The sequence below is a fragment of the Falco punctatus genome (assembly GCF_963210335.1).
Source record: "Falco punctatus genome assembly, chromosome: 3".
Lineage (NCBI taxonomy): Eukaryota > Metazoa > Chordata > Aves > Falconiformes > Falconidae > Falco > Falco punctatus.
The window spans coordinates 93,421,504-93,440,107 of NC_137582.1; the positions used below are offsets into that span (position 1 = coordinate 93,421,504).

Sequence of the window (18,604 nt, forward strand, 5' to 3'; positions counted from 1 at the left end):
CTTTCCCCCCCCCCCCCCCCTTTTTTTCTTTTTTCAGACCCATCTGGACTTATGGGAATAGTCACTCATTGCCATGAAGAAAAAATAAGCAAGCATTTTATTTTAGTGATTATAATTATCCTTTGCTCTGATCTCATGCATGCACAAGACCTCAAACTGTAGTAATGTTAAGCTCTAATGTTAAAACTTCATTTCACCAAACTTTTACATTAAATTCAGATACTAAGCTTAGTGCAAAAACACAGGAATCACAAACCTTTTTTTTCAGAGCATCATCTTCAATGCCAAAAGATTAAACACACCTTAAGAATATACTCTGCCCTGTACAGTGGAATCCCTGAATTTTTACTTCCTAAGCTTTCATTTAAAACAAAAAAAGCTCACATTTATTGTAAGAACATCAAGATTTGTTAAATGAAATTTTTCTATATGTTGATAAAACCTTTCAGAGAAAGACTAAATCAAAATGTGTAGAAAGTTTAACAAAGTGCAAGGGCCTGCACCTGTGAGAACATTAGAGTCCAGCGCAGGCTAGTGCATGTGTGGCTGGGGAGCAACCTTCCCAAAAGAGATGAGGTCCTGGTGGACAAGCTAAACACAAGACTCGGGAGATCTCATCACAGCTTTCCAGCACTTAAAGGGCAGCTATAAAGAGGACAGAGGCTCTCTCTTCACAAGGAGCCACATGGAAAGAACAAGGGACAATGGCTACAAGTTGCATTGGAAGATGTTTCGTCTGGACACAAGAAAGAAGTTTTTTACAGTGAGAACAACCTGTCACTGGAATAACCTTCCTAGGGGCGTGGTGGAGGCCCAGTCACTGGAGGTTTTCAAGACATGACTGGACAGGGCGCTACATGTCACCTAGGCTCCCCTTCCCATGAAAGGCTGGACCAGATGATCTTTGGAAGTCCCTTCCAACCTGGGCTGTTCTATGACTCCATAAAATCAGATCAACAGTTAAGTTGTTTAAAGCAGCTGGCACTGAAAAAACAGCTTAACTTTGCTCGGTTTTGTTCTTAGGTTAGTAGAGATTTGCAAAAATCAGATTTACTAGTTCTAAAACCTTGAAGACATGACTCAGATGAAACTGCATGCTTTCAATTAAATTGTTTCCAATGCAAAGCCTGTTTTGACAAATTTTCTTCCCTGATCCTTCTATATCCTGGGTAGTTTCATTAATTAAATCAAGTAATATTGCACATTCTAATAGAAAAAACAAATTCCATTAAAATGTGATTTACACAGACAAGAAAAAATGTATCTATAGATCAAACCACAACATCTACCAGTTAACAGAGAACATAATGGATAACTGAAGTAAGTATATAATAAATCAAGAAATACCTTAAACCACCAAAGAAACTATTTGCAGAAAAACTCCAAGAGAGAGACTTAAAGCTTCTGACATTGCTCCTAACAACTAGAAATCAAAAACTTAGAAAGGAGACCAGCCATAAGCACGTCATACTATGTTTCCCAGAACTTATTAGCCACTGTTACAATCTTTACAGGCCAAGAAAGGCCAGGGACCTGAAAATCAATATTGGTTAGCTAGAATCTCTGGAGCTTATCAAAGCCAACCTCCCACTTGAAGCAGGCCGACCTGCAACACGGGTAGGTCAGCCATAGTGCTGTTTGGTTAAACTTGTCAGGAAAACCTTCAAAAACAGAGATGTCATAATCCCTCAGGGTGACCCGCTCTAGTCCTGTGCTACCCGTCCAGAGAAAACCCTCTTCACCATATTTCCATGTGTTTTGACCACTGAGCTTCAATCACATTAAACAAACTTTAAAGTTCCTATTATCCTTATTTGCTACTAGATGTGTTTATAACAGCTTTCACAAGTTTATAAATTCTTTTGTTTTCTGCACCAAAAAAGAGACCCAACATGAACCCAGTATTTAAATTACAAATGAAATTCTGTTTAGAAATTATCCATTACATCAATTTAGTTGGGACTGTACTCCAGAGATGTTACAAACTGTCAGAGGATGTACTTTTTGGCAACCAAGCAGAAGAAAACAGTATGCTCATTAAGAACCCCTTTTTCGACTCAAAACGTAACATCTTTGCTCTTCACGTATTGATTTTCCTCCAGTACGAAGCACTCTTCCTTCCTCAGGCTGTCTGCATGGGTAACAGGGCAAAAGGGCAGACATGAAATTACTTACAGTCTACTAAATTCTCTCTCCCTGCTGTTAAAACCTGGCCTATACATCTGGGCCTCCAAACACTCCATAACATTTCTTGCAGGACCCTGGAGACACTCCTGTGTCTTGTTATTCTGAAGGCTGTCAGCAATGACCCCAGTTACTTTAAGACACAAAAGTTATTCTTCACAGTTACGGCACTAAAAGTCCTTTTGCGTGATGTAAGAAAATTTGGTACTACCAGGTGACATATATAATACATTTACTAGTTAAGTCACAAAACAAAAATATTGAATTTTCCATCACAGTCTATATGCACACATTTGAGAAAAAGCACAGCAGCAAATAAGGAGACAATAACCAGCTGATCATATTCCAGGTGTACACTTACAAATACATACTGTTTGCAATAATAAATGTCTGAAATTCTCTAACAGAAATAATGAATCAATAAGATTAACCTTTAACAGTTTCTACTTGCCTACAAGCTGGTTCTTTACAAAGTCACTCGGTTTACTCCGGGGTAGTACCATATCACATTACAGCAGCCCCAAGGACACAACAGGACTGCTTATCGTGGCACCAAAGAAGCTAGCAGCGTCTCCATTTTAACTACTGGTGTGGCATAAACATCAAGGCAGAATTGTTGTGATCCCAACAGACCCCTAGATATAATAGCTGCTGATTGTTTCCTGCTAGAAACTGCTATTGCTTTTAGTGCTCACAAATGCGTATACACCACAAGATTTTATACCATTGCTGATTTTATCTAAGGATAGGCCCATCAAAAACTGAGATCTTTCCTTTAAGGAAAAGGAAAACTTGCACCGTGATAGGGTGTCCAAAAAATCAGATAGCCTAGGTAAACATATACCTTACCGAGTTCCATCCTTCCAAACTTGCTAGTGCAAAAACCAGTACAAGAAACAGAATGAAAAGCTTTATGCTGCATTAAGCAGAGAACTCATCAGTGCACCATTGCCCGATAGTTAGCCTTGCTTTGAGCTGCATGCCAAAGTTTCCATACAACCAAGACACCTGCAGGTACATACTTCATTTCTGAGGGACCTGGGGAGGTGGGCTGGGTTCCAGATATGGTTTACAGAGAAGAAGTGACAGCGATTTCCCAAGTTCCCTGTGCTCCATCAGCAAGGGGCTGGGCAAAGTGGTCCACATGTGGTCTGTGAGGCTGCTGTCACCAATTACTGGTGCAACCAATGTGAGGTGGTGCTGGCTTGCCTCCTCACACCGTTGTGGACAGTCAGCTTCCTCACTGATCACCCCCCAGCACAAACCCATTGCTGAAAACATGCTGTGGCCCAGCCAGGAGCTACATTTGAGTGTTCACCAACTGCACATCTCACAGGCCTCAAGCCATCCCCATTACATACAGTCCTCTCTGTTAGCCAGAATAACGGCAAGCTGGGATACTCAGGACAGCGAAGAGCAGGACGAAACCTTGACAGCAGGGGATCAAAAGGAGGAGGAAGGGAACACGATGCACACACATGCTGCTATGTGGAGTTAGCAATGTTTATTAGATTCAGCTCTGTTTCAGCCCCACAGACTTTCTTTTAAGGGCACTCCATCACACAGAAGGTTTGGGGAATACTTATGCCTTGAAGAGTGCAGAGCTCACCACAGTTATGCAAGTTCAAAGGCTTCTGTTCCCAGCTCTTGCCAGGCTAGAGATGATTCACAGCAAAAGTAGCTCACATGACTCTGCCTGTGGGTCCAACTGAGCAGTGAAGTGAATAAACTACCAGTGGGTAACACAATTTTGCCAGTGCTGGTGGGGAGGCACCCCCTGTGAGCATAGCAGCTATTTAACGGAGACCAGGCCTATACCTGTAGCATGCAGGCAGAAATACTCTTTACCAGAAAACGGTGCATGCCTTTTGCCAGCTGCCAGAGAAGGCAGCCTGCCACGCAGCGCGGCACAGCGCATGGCGGGATGAGCAATGCCTGCTCCCTCGTCACACACAGCACCCTGAGCTCGTCCCTCGTCACACACACCACCCTGAGCTCGTCCCTCGTCACACACACCACCCTGAGCTGGGACGGCCAAGGTGCCAGGGTTGGGCAGGGAAGCCAGCCTCCTCCAGCACAACCAGGGCTGCAACCTGGCCCCCGCTCCCCCTCACCACTGAAGGGCTGCGTCCACACCAGACACCAGCTTTTTCAGGCTGGGACAATCTCCGTCCCAGCCCCCTCTCCTACAACAGGGAGGGCCCATCACCCGGTGCTTGAGGCAGCCCGGGGCCAGGCACGGGGACCGAGGGCTGCCTCTGCCCCGCGCCCCGACCCCCCGCGGGCTGCCGCCGCAGCCGGGCCGGGCTCTCGCTGCCGCCCCCCAGGCACGGCTGGGCCTGGGCGGCCGCCCGCCGCCCCCGGGGTGCCCGGCAGTCACGGCTCCCCCACGCCCGCCCAAAACGAGCCCCCGCCAGGCCTAAACGCCGCCGCTGTTTCACTCCCCGCAGCCACCCCCGCGCCCTCGCGGGGAGAAGCGGGGCCGGGGCCGTTGCCCGCCCCGCAGCCCATCCCCACCCGGGCCGGCAGCGCACCTGTAGTTGTAGCCGCTGAAGCGCTGGCTCTCCCGCAGCAGGGCCCGGTACAACCGCAGCACCTGGGCCCGGCTGGATGCTGCCATGTTGTCAACACCAGGCGGGTCCTCCCGCGGCGAGGCCCCTTTCCCCGCCCGGAGCGCCCGAGGCCGTGCCGGCCCCCGGAGCCGCCTCCCGCCACCCGCGCCGGCCTCTCTGCGCGCCTCTGCGGCGGGCAGGCAGGGGCGGGGGCAGCCGCGCCAGGAGCGGGAGCGCACGGCCCGGCGGTGAGTAGCGGCGCGGCCCGCGGGGCCGAGGGGCAGCGGCCGCTGCTCGGCCTGGGCCCAGGCCAGGCCCGGGGCGGGGCGGGGGCGAGGCCGTGTCCTGTGCGCCGCAGGGGGAAAAGGCTCTTCCCGCCTGGGGGGGCCCTGAGGGGCGGTGGGCGGCCTGTCCGTGCGGAGGGCCCGGGGCCGCCGGGTCGGCCCCGTCCGTTGCCGCAGATGTGGCGGCTCCGCCGGGCCTCCCTCCTTTACCCTCCGCTGCGAGGTCGCTGCTCAAGCCTCGGCCTGCCCTGGAGCGCTGCCGCCGCGTCCCCAGGCGGGGGGGGCCTGCCGGGCTCGGTCCGGGCCGCTGTGCCTGGCCCCAGCGCTGGCGGGGTGGGGAGTGGGCTGGAAGGGCCGGGTCACGGGGGAAGGCAAACCATCGTGCTAATAAAATGGTCGGTGATGGTGGCGTGGTTGTGTGCACCCGTGGTTGTGGCGTGGGGAGGTGGGTGCTGGCAGGGCGGCGCTGGGACGGGGCCTGGAAAGAGCAACAGGTGATGTGTGCCTGGTGGTGGCATCGAAATGGCGGTGCGGGTCTGCAGCGAGCCTTCCTCGGTGCCGGTGTGCCAGTGCCCGGTGTGATACTGTCATGGGTGTGCTGTGCCGCTCTCTGTATCCTGCTGTATGTGGAATTCTGTTATTTAAACTAACTTGACCTGTGTAGTTACAGTTTCAGTACTGTTTTAAGTAGTGAGGGTCTGAAGGAGCTTAGCAAGCATTTGCTGTCTCTGTGCTTTTATTTTCAATGGGAAGTCTCTATTTAAATACTTACTATTTTCTTACTTTTTCCACAGCCCTGAGGATTGACCATATGGGTTTTATCAGTGTCCTCCTCTAAGGTTTCCCGTTTGTGCAGATTTTCAGAAAACAAGTGGCTGTGTTGGGTGAATCTAACACATAGGCCCGCATGTGTGGAAACTGGCCTCGAAGAGGGCAGTACCCAGGCAGGAATGAGTGTACACTGTGCCTTTGTGCCGTGCCGTGCACCGAACAGCTGGTTACCTGAACCATTTAAAGAGTAGGTTCTGCCTGTTTGTTTACTAAATCTTGGTCTTTGTTCTTCTCTCCTGTGAGGCTGGAGCTCTTTTTCTACTTAAGTGCTTCTTTTGTTGTGCATGCCAGAGGCATCCTGATCCTGTTGCTGCTGGAAACAGCACACACTAGCATCTTCTGCTGAAAGTTTTGCCATTGCAGAATAAATGTGACTTTGTAACTTACAGGTATGATGCCCTAGCTGTACTTAATACTGATTTTAAAATATTATCAATAATATGACTTATTTATAATCCTTACATGGTTCCTTCTTTCTCCGCAGTAAACATGTCTTTGGCAAAAGTGGTTCAATTGCTGCTACTAATTGAACTTACTGTATATGCACTTTGAGTAGTATTGTTTGTGCTAGTTGTACATCAGATGCAATTTACAGTTTATTGCATAGCACTGAAATAGTTCTGTGTCATGAATATAAATACCGTGTTTCTGGATGTAAGTAGTATAGACACACAAGCGTTTAAGTTGAACTTATCTTTACAAGTGTGCTATGTTTTAGCAGCCTTTTTAGGGTCAGGAAACTGGAATTTTCCTTACATAGCAACGTTCTTAGCTATTCTCTTTATCAAAACCAAAACTAGAAATGTTAGAGGAAATGTTCTATTTTTGTAGAAAAATGTAAGCAACTGAAACAGTAAGTGTCATGCTTTTGAGGCCTTCCCTTGTATGTTACAAAACACGTGTTTTGGGCTAGCTTTTGGCAGTCAGAAAGCCAAAATAGGAAAATACAAAGTAGGCATGCTCTTCAGTTGCCTGTGGAGCCAAACAAATTCTCCTTGTAGCCCAAGCGATATTGTTGATGCAGATTGCCACACAGGAAGTGGAGTCGGTCTGAGGTACTGTGCTCCCCTATCTTAGCAGCTGTTGGTGGCTGGGGCACTTAATACATGTTAAGGCTGAACTCTTGGTTTGTGTCTGCAGATTTATCATCTTCCTTGAAAGCAGCAGCGGCAACCCTGCCCTTTGTTTTGCTCATGAGCTTCAGACAGCTTGAAAGATACGGATTCATCATGTACAGAGCAAAACCTAGCTTTGAGAGTTCAGTGAAGTTACATAAAATCATTCTGTTGATGAGTGTGGCAGTTATTCTATCTAATTTTACAACAGCCCTCTCTGTTACTGTGAGAAATAGTTTTGATGCTTGAGTCTTCAGCTCTAAATGATGAGTGAGTAATTTGGAAGAAAGAAAAAGGGATTAAGCAAACTTTGTTTACAAGAACACTACTGATTTAATATTTGCTCGGTAATTACGAATTATTTTGAAGTAGCCTCAGTTGCTAGTCTTGTTCCTAAATCCCCCTGACGGTTGTTGTGATACTTTTTTTAAATTATTATTTTTGTTAGATAACCATAGCTTTTCTCTTAAAGAAGCACGGGAACCTCTTATGTTTAGAATAAGCACATGTAATGTACTATCAAATGCAAAGTAAACATAACAAAGGAAAAAGTCCTTGCTCTTGTCTCCCTTTTTTTGGATTAACCTTTATTACACTCAGGGAAGGAAGAACAAATTTTAGCAGAAACTTGTCCTGTTTGTGCAGTTGGATTGGTGCTATTGACTGGCAAAATTTATTTTTTAGTGTATTTTGTTACTGCATTTTCTTGGAAACAATGGATTTGGTCTCAGAAGTCCTGTCATTCTGCAGTAGGTGGACATTGCCTCTGCTGTGACTGGGGTACATGTGTTTCTGCTAGACTTCTGTTTAAGTGCATCACTACAAGCCTGCAGAGAATTTGAAGGACTGACACAGCCCAAATGACCACTGTTATCCTGTGATGATGGAGCCCATGTGTGGGGAAGCAGTGATGATCATTTCATTAACTGCCTCCTCATTCCTAAGGAAGAATCCACACCTGAATTTAACTTAAGATACCAAGCTAGGACCAATCAAGACATGGGATGATTTCACCCCTCCCAAACTTCTCTGGTTTAAAACTCAGTGCTGTTTTATTACTACATTTTATGGAGATGGTTTCCTTACCTGCAGTAATAACATATAATCGTTGTTGAAGGGGGCTGGTGGATGTTCATTTGTACGGAAGTCTGCTTTTGGCATTTGGTCTGAGGAAGGAGAGTGGCCTGTGCCTTGCCTTTCTGCATTTCTTGGGGTAAATAAGGACTTTGATAATGATATGTCATTTGATAATTATGTAATATCACTATCTGAATAGTTACTAATATTTTAAATATGTAGCTGCTAAAAAAAAATAAAAATGAGGGGGAGGAATTTGGATTAAATACCTGCAGAAACTGTGGACTGGTGTGAAAGGAAACAGCTGTTATTCTCCAGTATATATTGGATGTTTTGTCATACGCTGCTGAATTGTTCCTTGTGGTACGCTATTTCAGCTTTATGATATGGCACTCAGCACTTAAAGAGAGCATGTGCTTTCCTGGTACACTGCCGTTCATGTTCATTATTTTTCTTTGGAGGTCAAAATGATATTTGATTCTTGTGATACTATAATTTCTTTTAATTTTTTTGTTTGTGAAAACGTGCTAACTTTTCCCTGCTGCTGTGGTGTAGTTTCTCTCTCTTCTGTTCTAGTTCTTGATGGACAGCATTGTATGCAATTAGAGTCTACCCAGTGTAGAGAAGGACCTTTAAAATAAGGACTATTAATCACAAGAATGTTGGGTTCTTAGTCACAAATGTAACAAACTATAATTGAACCATTCCCTATAGTATGACTTCCACAGGATCAAAAGGAGGCCTTGAATAACTCTGCTTTTTTTTAGAAATATATATTTATTTGGTTTCCCTGTAGAAAAGAACATTTTAATCAGGAGGAGAAACTTCTGTTTTTCAATTCAGCTGTGCTCCTGAATTATTTGTGCGTTTTGGAAAATTCTACCTAAGAGATCAGAGGGAAGAAAAAACCGGGACAGAACTCTCTTAGTCACTTTTTGTGAGTTACCCCATCTCTTTCTGAACTGAATTGCAGAATGTTGTGTATTGTTTAAAGTAAGATTGTAAGAATGGTAGTAATAGGAAAAAAACCAAAAAACAATACCCCCCCCAAAAAAAACCCAAAAAACCACACAAACCCCCCCCACCAAACCATGGTGGTTTCTGTTGTAATACTTGGTCATGTAAGGGGAAAACTGTTGGCGTTCCTTTGCTGGTTTATGATCTCTCATGCTACAGACATCAAATTGAAAGAAACAATGCATTTTTTTGTTGTTGTTGCCCTCAGTTTTAATTCTCTAATTTTCTGCAGCCATGTGCAACACTGGAGGACTTCATAGGCATTATGTTCCCTGCTAATTATATATCATGCTAAGAAGCTGGACAATTAAGTTCAGCAGTTGTGGGGTAACTTCTGGATCAATGACAAGAAATGTTGATATATATACCGTATCAATTTTGAAAGACGTTGATACTGCACATGTGTTGGTACAGTACTTTGAAATGCCTGAAATAAAAATGCTACAAAAAAGTTCAGAATTAAAAGGATAATTCCATGTTACAGCAGTAGGCAAGAGAATAAGTAATAGGGGATTAAAATTATGAATGATGCTTAAGTAGTTTGGTGTGTAATGGTTGCATTAAATGCAAATGACACTTCTAACCTTAATGCTGATGGAAATCCAAGTTATTTTTCAAGACAAGAACCCAACAAGAAATGAACATATTTTCACTGTGTGGTTGTTTGTTATACTTAAATTTTACTCAGAAACCTAATCATGAGAAGCAGGAAAGACAGGCTTTATTAAGTGTTCTCATCCATGACTTCATCAATTCAGAAATGCTTTCTTTGGTGCACTTTGTAGTGTTTTTATCTATTTTAGTCTTAAATAACTTTCCTTTCTGTGGGGAAAAAATATTCTACTGTATGTTGTATCTTGCTGCTAAATGTTTTTTGATGGTCAGCCTATGCCACACTCTTCCCAAAGTTTCTCCAGCTCTGTAATTTCTGCCCCTTAGTCATGCTGTGTAATTCCTCTCCCTCCTCTGTGATTTACACTGTCATCATATTTCTCAATAGCTGTCACCTAGCCTCTCTAACATTTAGTTATTTTGATTTTTTTGTTTTTCTTCATTTTAGTGGATATTGAATATTTTAGCTTAGAAAGCAAACTTAGCTGTTAAACAAGGACTGATATTTTGTTTAAGAGCAACTGAGAATCTCTTGGTAGCCACCCTTGTGTCTTTTGTAGACTTGTTATTTCCATTTTGCCAGGTTGGTTACAAATGGTACTGTCAACCTTTATTTCACGATCATAATTGCATCTGAGATGTCCTGCTAGAGCTAAGTTTTTTCTTCTCTTGAGTTTATTTTTGTCATATATGAATGTGCATATGGATATGTATAAAAGCATGTGTGTAGTTTGTCATGGTGGTAAGGGTCATGCTATTCATCCCAGATTCTCAATCTTGCAGCTTTGGGGATTTGTGCACAGCCAACGGTGCTGTGGGTTTTTGTCTGGTTACCCTGGTTTTCCCAGGTATGAGAAATCAAAGGCAGCCTGTTGCTTGGGTGCATCCCAGTTCTTTTCCTACTCACCACATTGTGGGCATGGGCTCCCTTGTCAGACAATACTAGGGGTTAGCTCCACTGAAGTCATGAGCTGTGGTTTAAGTCCTTCCCTGAAAATCCACTTCACTAAGCATTTTGTTATAAATACATCTTGTGTGATTATTTCCTGAAAGCAGTTCCTAGAACAGAGTATCAGTGAGGGTAGAAGTATCACGTTGCTGTAAGGTGAAGTGGAGCTGATGTAAGAAAACACCTTTTCCAAGATAAAATAAAATGGGACATGTGGAGGTCACAGATTTTTTTTATTTTTTTAGGGAAAGAAAGGTTAAGAAAACTGGTTTACAATGGATGTGTAAAGCAGCAAGGATTAAGTGGATTGTAAGCAGGCTATCTGTTTAGTTTTCTGACTGTGATGAGGGGAGGGGGAATATAATTTCCTAGTTGTAAAGCATTTTCATTTTATATGATGCTATGCATTTATATGACTTTTTGTTCAGGTAGGTTGGACTTTTGGTCCAGAAAAAAACCACCCAAGAGTTTAAATATGAAGCTGAAACAAAGAAATCTAAAGAGAGTATTTCTGGAGAAGAAAAGAAACTGGAGCAACATTTTCATTGAAATGAGGAAAATGATATACCCATATTAGTGAGTCGTAGTAATGTTAGAGTTTGATAACTTAATTTTGAGTGATCCTTGACATTTTTGATTTTTCATCTTGTATACTATCAATTTTATGTCCCCAGAGCTCTGGCCAGCATTAATGGTACTGGATTAGGGGCATGTTTCTAAATGTATTATGCTCTTGATGCATTTTTAAGGGGAGTTGTCAATATTTCATAAAATCATTTAGGCTGGAAAAGACCTTTGAGATCATCAAGTCCAACCATTAACCCAGGACTGCCAAGTCCATCACTAAAACATGTCCCTAAGCACTGCATCTATGCGTTATCTTAAATATCTTCAGGGGTGGTGATTCTACCACCTCCCTGGGCAGTCTGTTCCAATGCTTCACCACCCTTTCAGTGAAGAAATTTTTCCCAATATCCAACCTAAACATCCCCTGGTGCAAGTTGAACTGTTTCCTCTTGCCCGCCACTTGTTACCTGGGAGAAGACACCAACACCCCCATGCCTACAGCCTCCTTTCAGGCAGCTGTAGAGAGAATAAGGTCTACCCTCAGCCTCCTCCTCTCCAGACTAAACACCCCCAGTTCCCTCAGCTTCCCCTCACAGGACTTGTGCTCCAGCCCCTTCCCCAGCTCCGTTGCACCTCAAAGTCTTTGTTGCACTGAGGGGCCCAAATCTGAACACAGTGTTCAAGAAGCAGCCTCACCAGTGCCGAGCACAGGGGACAATCACTGCCCTTGTCCTGCTGGCCACACCGTTTGGATACAAGCCAGGGTGCTGTTGGCCTCCTTGGCCACCTGGGCACACTCCGGCTCATGCCCAGCCGCCTGTCAGCCAGCACCCCCAGGCCCTTTCCCACCAGGCGGCTTTCAGCCACTCTGCCCCCAGCGCTGCGTGGGGCTGGTGTGACCCACGTGCAGGACCCAGCACTGAGCCTGGTTGAACCTCACACCACTGGCCTCGGCCCATCGGTCCAGCCTGCCCAGATCCCTCTGCAGAGCCTCCTGCCCTCCAGCAGATCAGCACTCCCCCCCAGCTTGGTGTCATCAGCAAACTGACTGGGTGCACTTGATCCCCTGGAGCAGACTGTCAATAAAGTTATTAAACAGAGCTGGCCCCAGCACTGAGCCCTGGGAACACCACCTGTGACCGGCTGCCAGCTGGAGGTAACTCCATTCACCACCACACTTGGGGCTCGACCATCCAGCAGCTGTTCACCCTGCCTAGAGCACACCTGTCCCAGCCACCAGCAGCCAGTCTCCAGGAGATGCTGTGGGAGACAGTGTCAAAGGCTTTACTAAGGTCCAGGCAGACAACATCCACAGCCTTTCCTCATTCACTAGGCAGGTCCTCTTGTCAGGAGATCAGGTTCATGAAGCAGGACCTGCCTTTCACAAACCCCCGCTGGCTGAGCCTGATCCTCCTGTTGTCCTGCACGTGCCATGTGATGGCACTCAGGATGAGCTGCTCCATAACCTTCCTGGCACTGAGGTCAGGCTGACAGGACTGTGTTTCCCAGAACCTCCTTCCTGCCCTTGAATTTTCTTACTTGTCTTCACACTTGTAGACAGAACTTTGTTTTTATTTTATTTACATTTCATTTTTTTTATATCTGGGGTGGCTGTACCAAAATTTGTCTTTCAGCCAGTGCCTGAAGAGAAGAAACAAAAGCACTGACTGAAGGTAATGGGCAAAGGCAGCAGAGCTGAGAATTATGTCTGCTTGTGGGCATGTAATTACAAATAAATTTAGTTTTCTGAATCTATCTTTGACACCAGCACTGCCTGCCTTTTGAGGTTGTAACAAGTTTTTAGTCCTTCCCATTTTAATAATAAAATATCTGTTCATCTTCAGCAACTGTTAGACGTGTGCAAACCAGGTGTGCTAACTGACTTTGCTTTCCAGATAGAATTCATGTGTTTTCTCATTCACATGAAGAAAATAATGAGACTTGAGATATAAAGGTAGGTAGGTAATAATAATAGGTATATAGGTGGAAGATGATAATCTTCTGAAGGACAAATTCTAGCACCTTTATATGGGAGTATATCCATATCTTTGTATATAATCCCTTTGAAATCTGTCCAGCTACCTAAGCAGTTACGTTACTGTTTAGTGTGAGAACAGGTGGCAGAATTAGGTTCTCTTTACTTTACCAATCACTTTCAATTGAAACAAATTAGAATCCAGCATAGGATGCTCTGATGAATGCCAGTGAGCTCTTTGGAGAGAATAGTTAATGGCCTTACAAACCCTGCCATTAACCTTCCAGTCTGTTAGGTTCCTGTCCCTGTAGCAGAATAAGCTAAAGGCAATGGGTGTTCATGGCTCTTCATAAAGTTTTGTGGCTTAGCTTAAACTGTGGATGAGGGTGGATTAAGGTGGGGATGCAAACCTATGAAATGGAGCTTCCAGCTTTCCTATAGGGATGGGTTTCACTTTCTGCAGAAAGACACGAGAGGAATGAGGGAAGAAATAGTTTTAAGTACTGTTCTGGGAAGATTTGAAAGTTCATCTGTCTGAAGTCCTGAATTAAGTATCTCCTTGTATTTCTGTGATCAGCTTTTTCAGGTATGCTTATGTAGCCTAGGATCAGTTTTGCCCAAGATCAGGTTGGCTGGTTTTTTTTCTTGTGGCACTATACATTCTTTGTTTCCTTTTATTTATTGTTATGCAGGTGACTTTCATAATTGTTTAACTTTTGTCTTGGGTTTGTTTTGTTTTGGGTTTTTTTTGGAAATGATTCCTGGTGAAGTATGTGTGCTACATCTAAAACGGAGAAAAACGGATAAACAGAGCAAATTATCAGGGTTATTACAGAGACTTAATGGTGTATCTTAATTTTTTTTGTGTATGATTTCAAAATTGGTTTGCTGTTCAAGACAGTGTTCAAGACCTTCATTGAGAGTGTTCTTATTTTTGAGTGTATTAACATAACTTTTATTGTCTTCTTACTTATTTTGGCTGTAAACGTAGCTTTCTTTGAACCACTTGTTTAAACTTTGATTTTATTACACTAATTAATTTCAGGGTGAAAAATTGCATAGTTCATTATACCAGCTCTTCCCTTTGGAAGATAATATTCTAAAATGGACAGATATGGTATTGCACATGTAAAATTATCAGATAATGAGGAGCTAATTAAATATCAGCTTTGTATAGCTTTGTTGAACTTAGAAATCTACTTGCTTTTTATGTTGGCACAATAGCTTTTTCAAGTTTTATGGAAGCAAGTTGTTCTGAACAGATAAAGATGTTGTTTGATGAAGGTTAGCTTTTTCTGTTTTCCTTTCTGTCCCTCTCCCTCTGTGCATAGATTGTGATTCTTATTCCCCCCCCCACTTCCACTCCCAATGTATCTTATTGTGATACTGCCATTTTGTCAACATTTTCTTGTGGGAGGTTATATTCTTAGTATTATATTAATTCTACAAGCAGAAACTCTGCTGGATAGATGAAAACTTGAGCTAAGTATGTAGGAACATCATGTTTATTCTAGTTTCTTTTATCAGACTCCCTATGTTTGTTTGTTTTTTAAATTATAAACGCCATTTAAGACATATTGCACATTCTACCAAATCCTGTTTCCTCACCTAATAGTAGGAATTCACTTGACCCCAGTGTCCCCTGACTGCTCTCATTCCATACCCTGAGTGACAGAGCCTGCTGGGCCTGTATGGAACTCACAGTTTGCAACATGCTGAAAGATCAATTCTACAAATGGTTTTAAAGAAAAAATAAGAACAATTATTATGTTTAAATTTTGATTCTCGCCGTGTGTAATGGACATGGCATTAACTGAAGATTGGTTTGTCATATATGACCTTGAGCTATTATAACACGTTATTTTTCATGAATAATAAAGATTTGATTTTTTCTTATTATTATTTTCTTTCTCCTCCTAACTTGTATACCTTCTTCCTCCCAGTTAATGTGTATATCTTGCCTCAAAATACAAGATGAGGGGGTATTGCCTTTTGTTATCTAAGGACTGGATGGAGAAATCCTCTCTGTGCCATAGTTTGAGACGTGATTTCCTAAGCTCTATCTAAGTTTTCTTTCTAAATTTTCTATCTACATTTTCTTTCACTGAGGCTTGCTCTGGAGGGAAGTGTGACTTTAAAGTATCTGGTGCCATGGAAGGGTTCTCTTGACATAATTAAAATATATGGCTTCCTCAAGGCCTTTCAAACAAAGGTTTTATTTTGTTCTTTGTGCTGTGCTTTATCTGGAATTAGGATATTGACATTAGCAAGCCTTATAGGAGATACGATTCTATGATATACTATATGGTAACATTAAAGATAATAAAGCATGAAGCTGCTTGGGAGCCCAGTATCCTAAGGATGCTGTGAGCCCTGGACTCATATATATCCTATTTTCCAACATTAATGACAAAGAAGTTAGTGATAGTAGTCTTGTTCTTGTTACTGTAATACTCTCAAACTTTTTTTTTTTTTTTATCTTGTGGTAGCAGGACTGGACAGAAACACAATTTAAACATATTTTAAGGTGTACTTCCTTGCTTTGCTTGCTACAGAGTATCATGGAACTAGTCCTTTAACAAGTTATAGGAGATGTCCGCACCTCTTGAACACTGTGAAGGTAGTAGTGTTCAAATACAGTGTGACGAGGTAGGTGTGCCTGAATATGTATGAATTAATCCAAGCTGTAAACTTGAACTGAACCAGAGCACAGCTGTATCGGGGAAAAAACAAATCCGTTTTCAAATTTGACTTGTATTTATTCGAATAGGCAGAACTTTAAATTGAGGGGGTTTATTATAAAATTTCACATGAGTATTTCTCAGCAGTATTGTATATAACACAGTATCACTTGTTGCAGTTTAGTATTTTTTTATAAAAATACTTTCACTTTTTTTTACCCATAAGCTTTAAACATAGTTAATGCACTTTAGCAACAGTTACAGAAATTTTTTCATAATATAAGTAGAATATTTGTAGATTGTGTTTTCTGTCTTTTGGTAATCTGTGTACATTCACATCTGTAAAACATACAAAGTGATATTTTAAAGCTTGTTAATGGAGGTTGGCTAGGCAGTTAATTGTTATAAGTCTTCTTGAGTACACTTGTTCTGAAAAGAGTAGTTTTTCATCTTGCAGCCCAACAGTGTGTTGGGAGACTGAGGCAGCACACAGGCTTGATAAAATCATGTGGGATTTTTGAGAAATACATTATCCATCCACCTGTGGTAAACTTTAGTGCTGGAATCAAGGAAATAACACCGGAGTTAGTTAAAAAATAAATACGTATATATAATAAATTTGCTAAAAAGGCCAGGCTAAAGGAAACCAAACTGGAAATGTTTAGCAGTGCTATCTTCATTTTTGTTTTACCTTCTGAAATTTGTATTGCTGTGAGGCTAACTGTATTGGGACTGATACTGTGATTGTATGAGACTTGCTGGCAGAGCTGTCTGTATTGTTTGCAAATCCTGCTGTTCATGTGCATTCGGCATTTTGTGTAGGTTAAATGGGTTGGAATGAACAGTGTCATTTAGAAACTTCTGCGGTGGGTTGTCTTTTTTTCCTTTTACAACATGCTCATCAATACTGCACTCTGTGTAGGCTATCTGCTTTTTCCTAGACTTTTTATTTTTTCCTTCTTTATTAGTATTTGCAACCCATGTGATTTGGGATCGAATGTAAATGATGATACAGAGTTTCTAAACAGATTTTGTTTGCTGTAACATAGTAGATATTTGCAATTCTAGCCTAAGACTTTGGGTTAATAGTTCTTGAGAGATGAAGGGGTCTTCCGCTTCTAAATCCTGTTAATAGTAAGGGAACACAACAGTCTAAATCACTAGCACATAAATGGAAGAATTAAAAAGAAAATAAATCTGGTCATTGATTTCTGTTTCACTCAGTCAACAGAAAATGGCTTCTATGGTAAGGAATCATACCAAAGCAATAGGGGCTTCTGCAAAAAAAAAAAAAAAGGTAGATTATTACTTCTTAGTATAACTTGTAGGTCCCATTTACATGTTTAGAGATAATGGGCCCTTATTAAGGAGTGTGAGCAGTGCTTTAAACTAGAAGAAAGTCTCCAGTGTTTTTCAAGAGCAGTATTAACACCTGGGTAAATTTATAGGAGTCAGGTTTTACTCATTGTATCTTAAACTCTAATAGGCTGTGTTATCCTGCAGCTATGTCTGTACTCAGTCAAGAGCTGAGTTTAGAACCATTTCTTACACGTCTGGACCCAGTCAAAAAAACCTGCCAGCATCGTTTTTAATTGGATGCCTAAAAGTGGCTCTGCAGAAATCTTCTCTGGCAAAGCAGAAGAAAGATGGTAGGAATTTCATTCATCACTTTCTGACACATCTCTTTAGTTTCAGGCAGGGGTTGAGTGAGAAGGGGCATGCAGACTGGGAGATCATTTCACATTCCAGTTCTGGATTTCAGGGCTCCATGAGGGATGTTTTTGCACTGCATAGGAATAAAATCCTGCTGCTCTGACTCCCTGGTCACAAGGTTCCCAGTGAGCTTCCAAGTACCTATAGCAAAGGGTACTGGGGGTGTGGTAATAAAGGCTGTAGTAACACCATTCCTTTTCCATTGTTTCTAATGTGGTTCTTGAACATGAAGGAATTGTTAAGAGTAGACCTCTTTGGTTATACCTACAAACCTTTTTGATGTGATGGATTTGATCAAAGCAAATGCCTTTTCCAACAAGAAATGCTTGAAATCTGTCTTAGGGTAGGAAGGGTGTAAGGTGGCCAGCTAGGCAGCACTGCATACACAAGTTTTGAAACTATGACTGAACACCATTTTTCATTTAAGCTTGTGTCCTTGTATAGACAGAATGTCAAGTTTTAGACATAAACACTATTTCTCCTGTTGAAAACTGACAACTTCAGTTTTCATTTAACTGACTCTTGATTCTTGAACAGAAAAGGTTATTTTTTTATTATTTAATTTCTTATGCAATGTTCATTAGTAGCAGTGATGCATATATTGGATTCCCAAATAAAGCTTTTACAGCAACTCCTGTCCAGCTCTGCTTTAAATGAATGAGAGCCTTTAGGCTTATCTGAATAGACATCTGCTGAAACCCTGACTAGAGAGAGAGCTAAGCATCTGTGCAGCAGTGGGAGCTGAATTTTGAGGTGCTGAAATTAAGTTCTCGTTTTTAATACAAGCATTTAGTGAAAAATAGAATGGGTAAAAGCACTGTTAACGAGTTGAACCAAATGCTGTTCAGATAGGTTTCATAAATGTAATGTTCAGTTTACTCAAGTTGTTCAACAATTGTGACATTGCACTTGAAATGCAATTAAAAATAGATCTGAAGATTCATTCTTTATTTCTTTGACTTCAGATTATCTTTCTGTTAATCTTAGGAAGCACTATAAATTTAGTGCTCTATTTCCAATACACTGGATTGACATTTTCCATGCTCA

The 18,604-nt window shown here is 42.3% G+C and overlaps 2 protein-coding genes across 9 annotated transcripts in view; one reads left to right on the forward strand and one right to left on the reverse strand.

Annotated features, from left to right (window-relative positions):
• LYRM4 (LYR motif containing 4) overlaps positions 1-4,950 on the reverse strand; it is a 91,900-nt gene extending 86,950 nt beyond the window's left edge. For 3 of the 5 annotated variants that reach the window (XR_013926902.1, XR_013926903.1, XM_080379981.1), the window contains exon 1: positions 4,719-4,950. Coding sequence is in view for 3 of the 5 variants with exons in the window: in XM_080379981.1 (XP_080236107.1) it covers positions 4,719-4,804 (86 nt within the window). In the remaining 2 variants the exon portion in view is untranslated. The remainder of the gene's footprint in view (positions 1-4,718) is intronic. The other 2 variants (XM_080379982.1, XM_080379983.1) reach the window with 2 other exon arrangements.
• FARS2 (phenylalanyl-tRNA synthetase 2, mitochondrial) overlaps positions 4,853-18,604 on the forward strand; it is a 249,520-nt gene continuing 235,768 nt past the window's right edge. For 2 of the 4 annotated variants that reach the window (XM_080379969.1, XM_080379975.1), the window contains exon 1: positions 4,860-4,984. The gene's annotated coding sequence lies outside the window, so the exon portion shown is untranslated. Of the gene's footprint in view, positions 4,985-5,814; positions 6,039-18,604 lie in introns of all 4 variants that reach the window. The other 2 variants (XM_080379974.1, XM_080379973.1) reach the window with 2 other exon arrangements.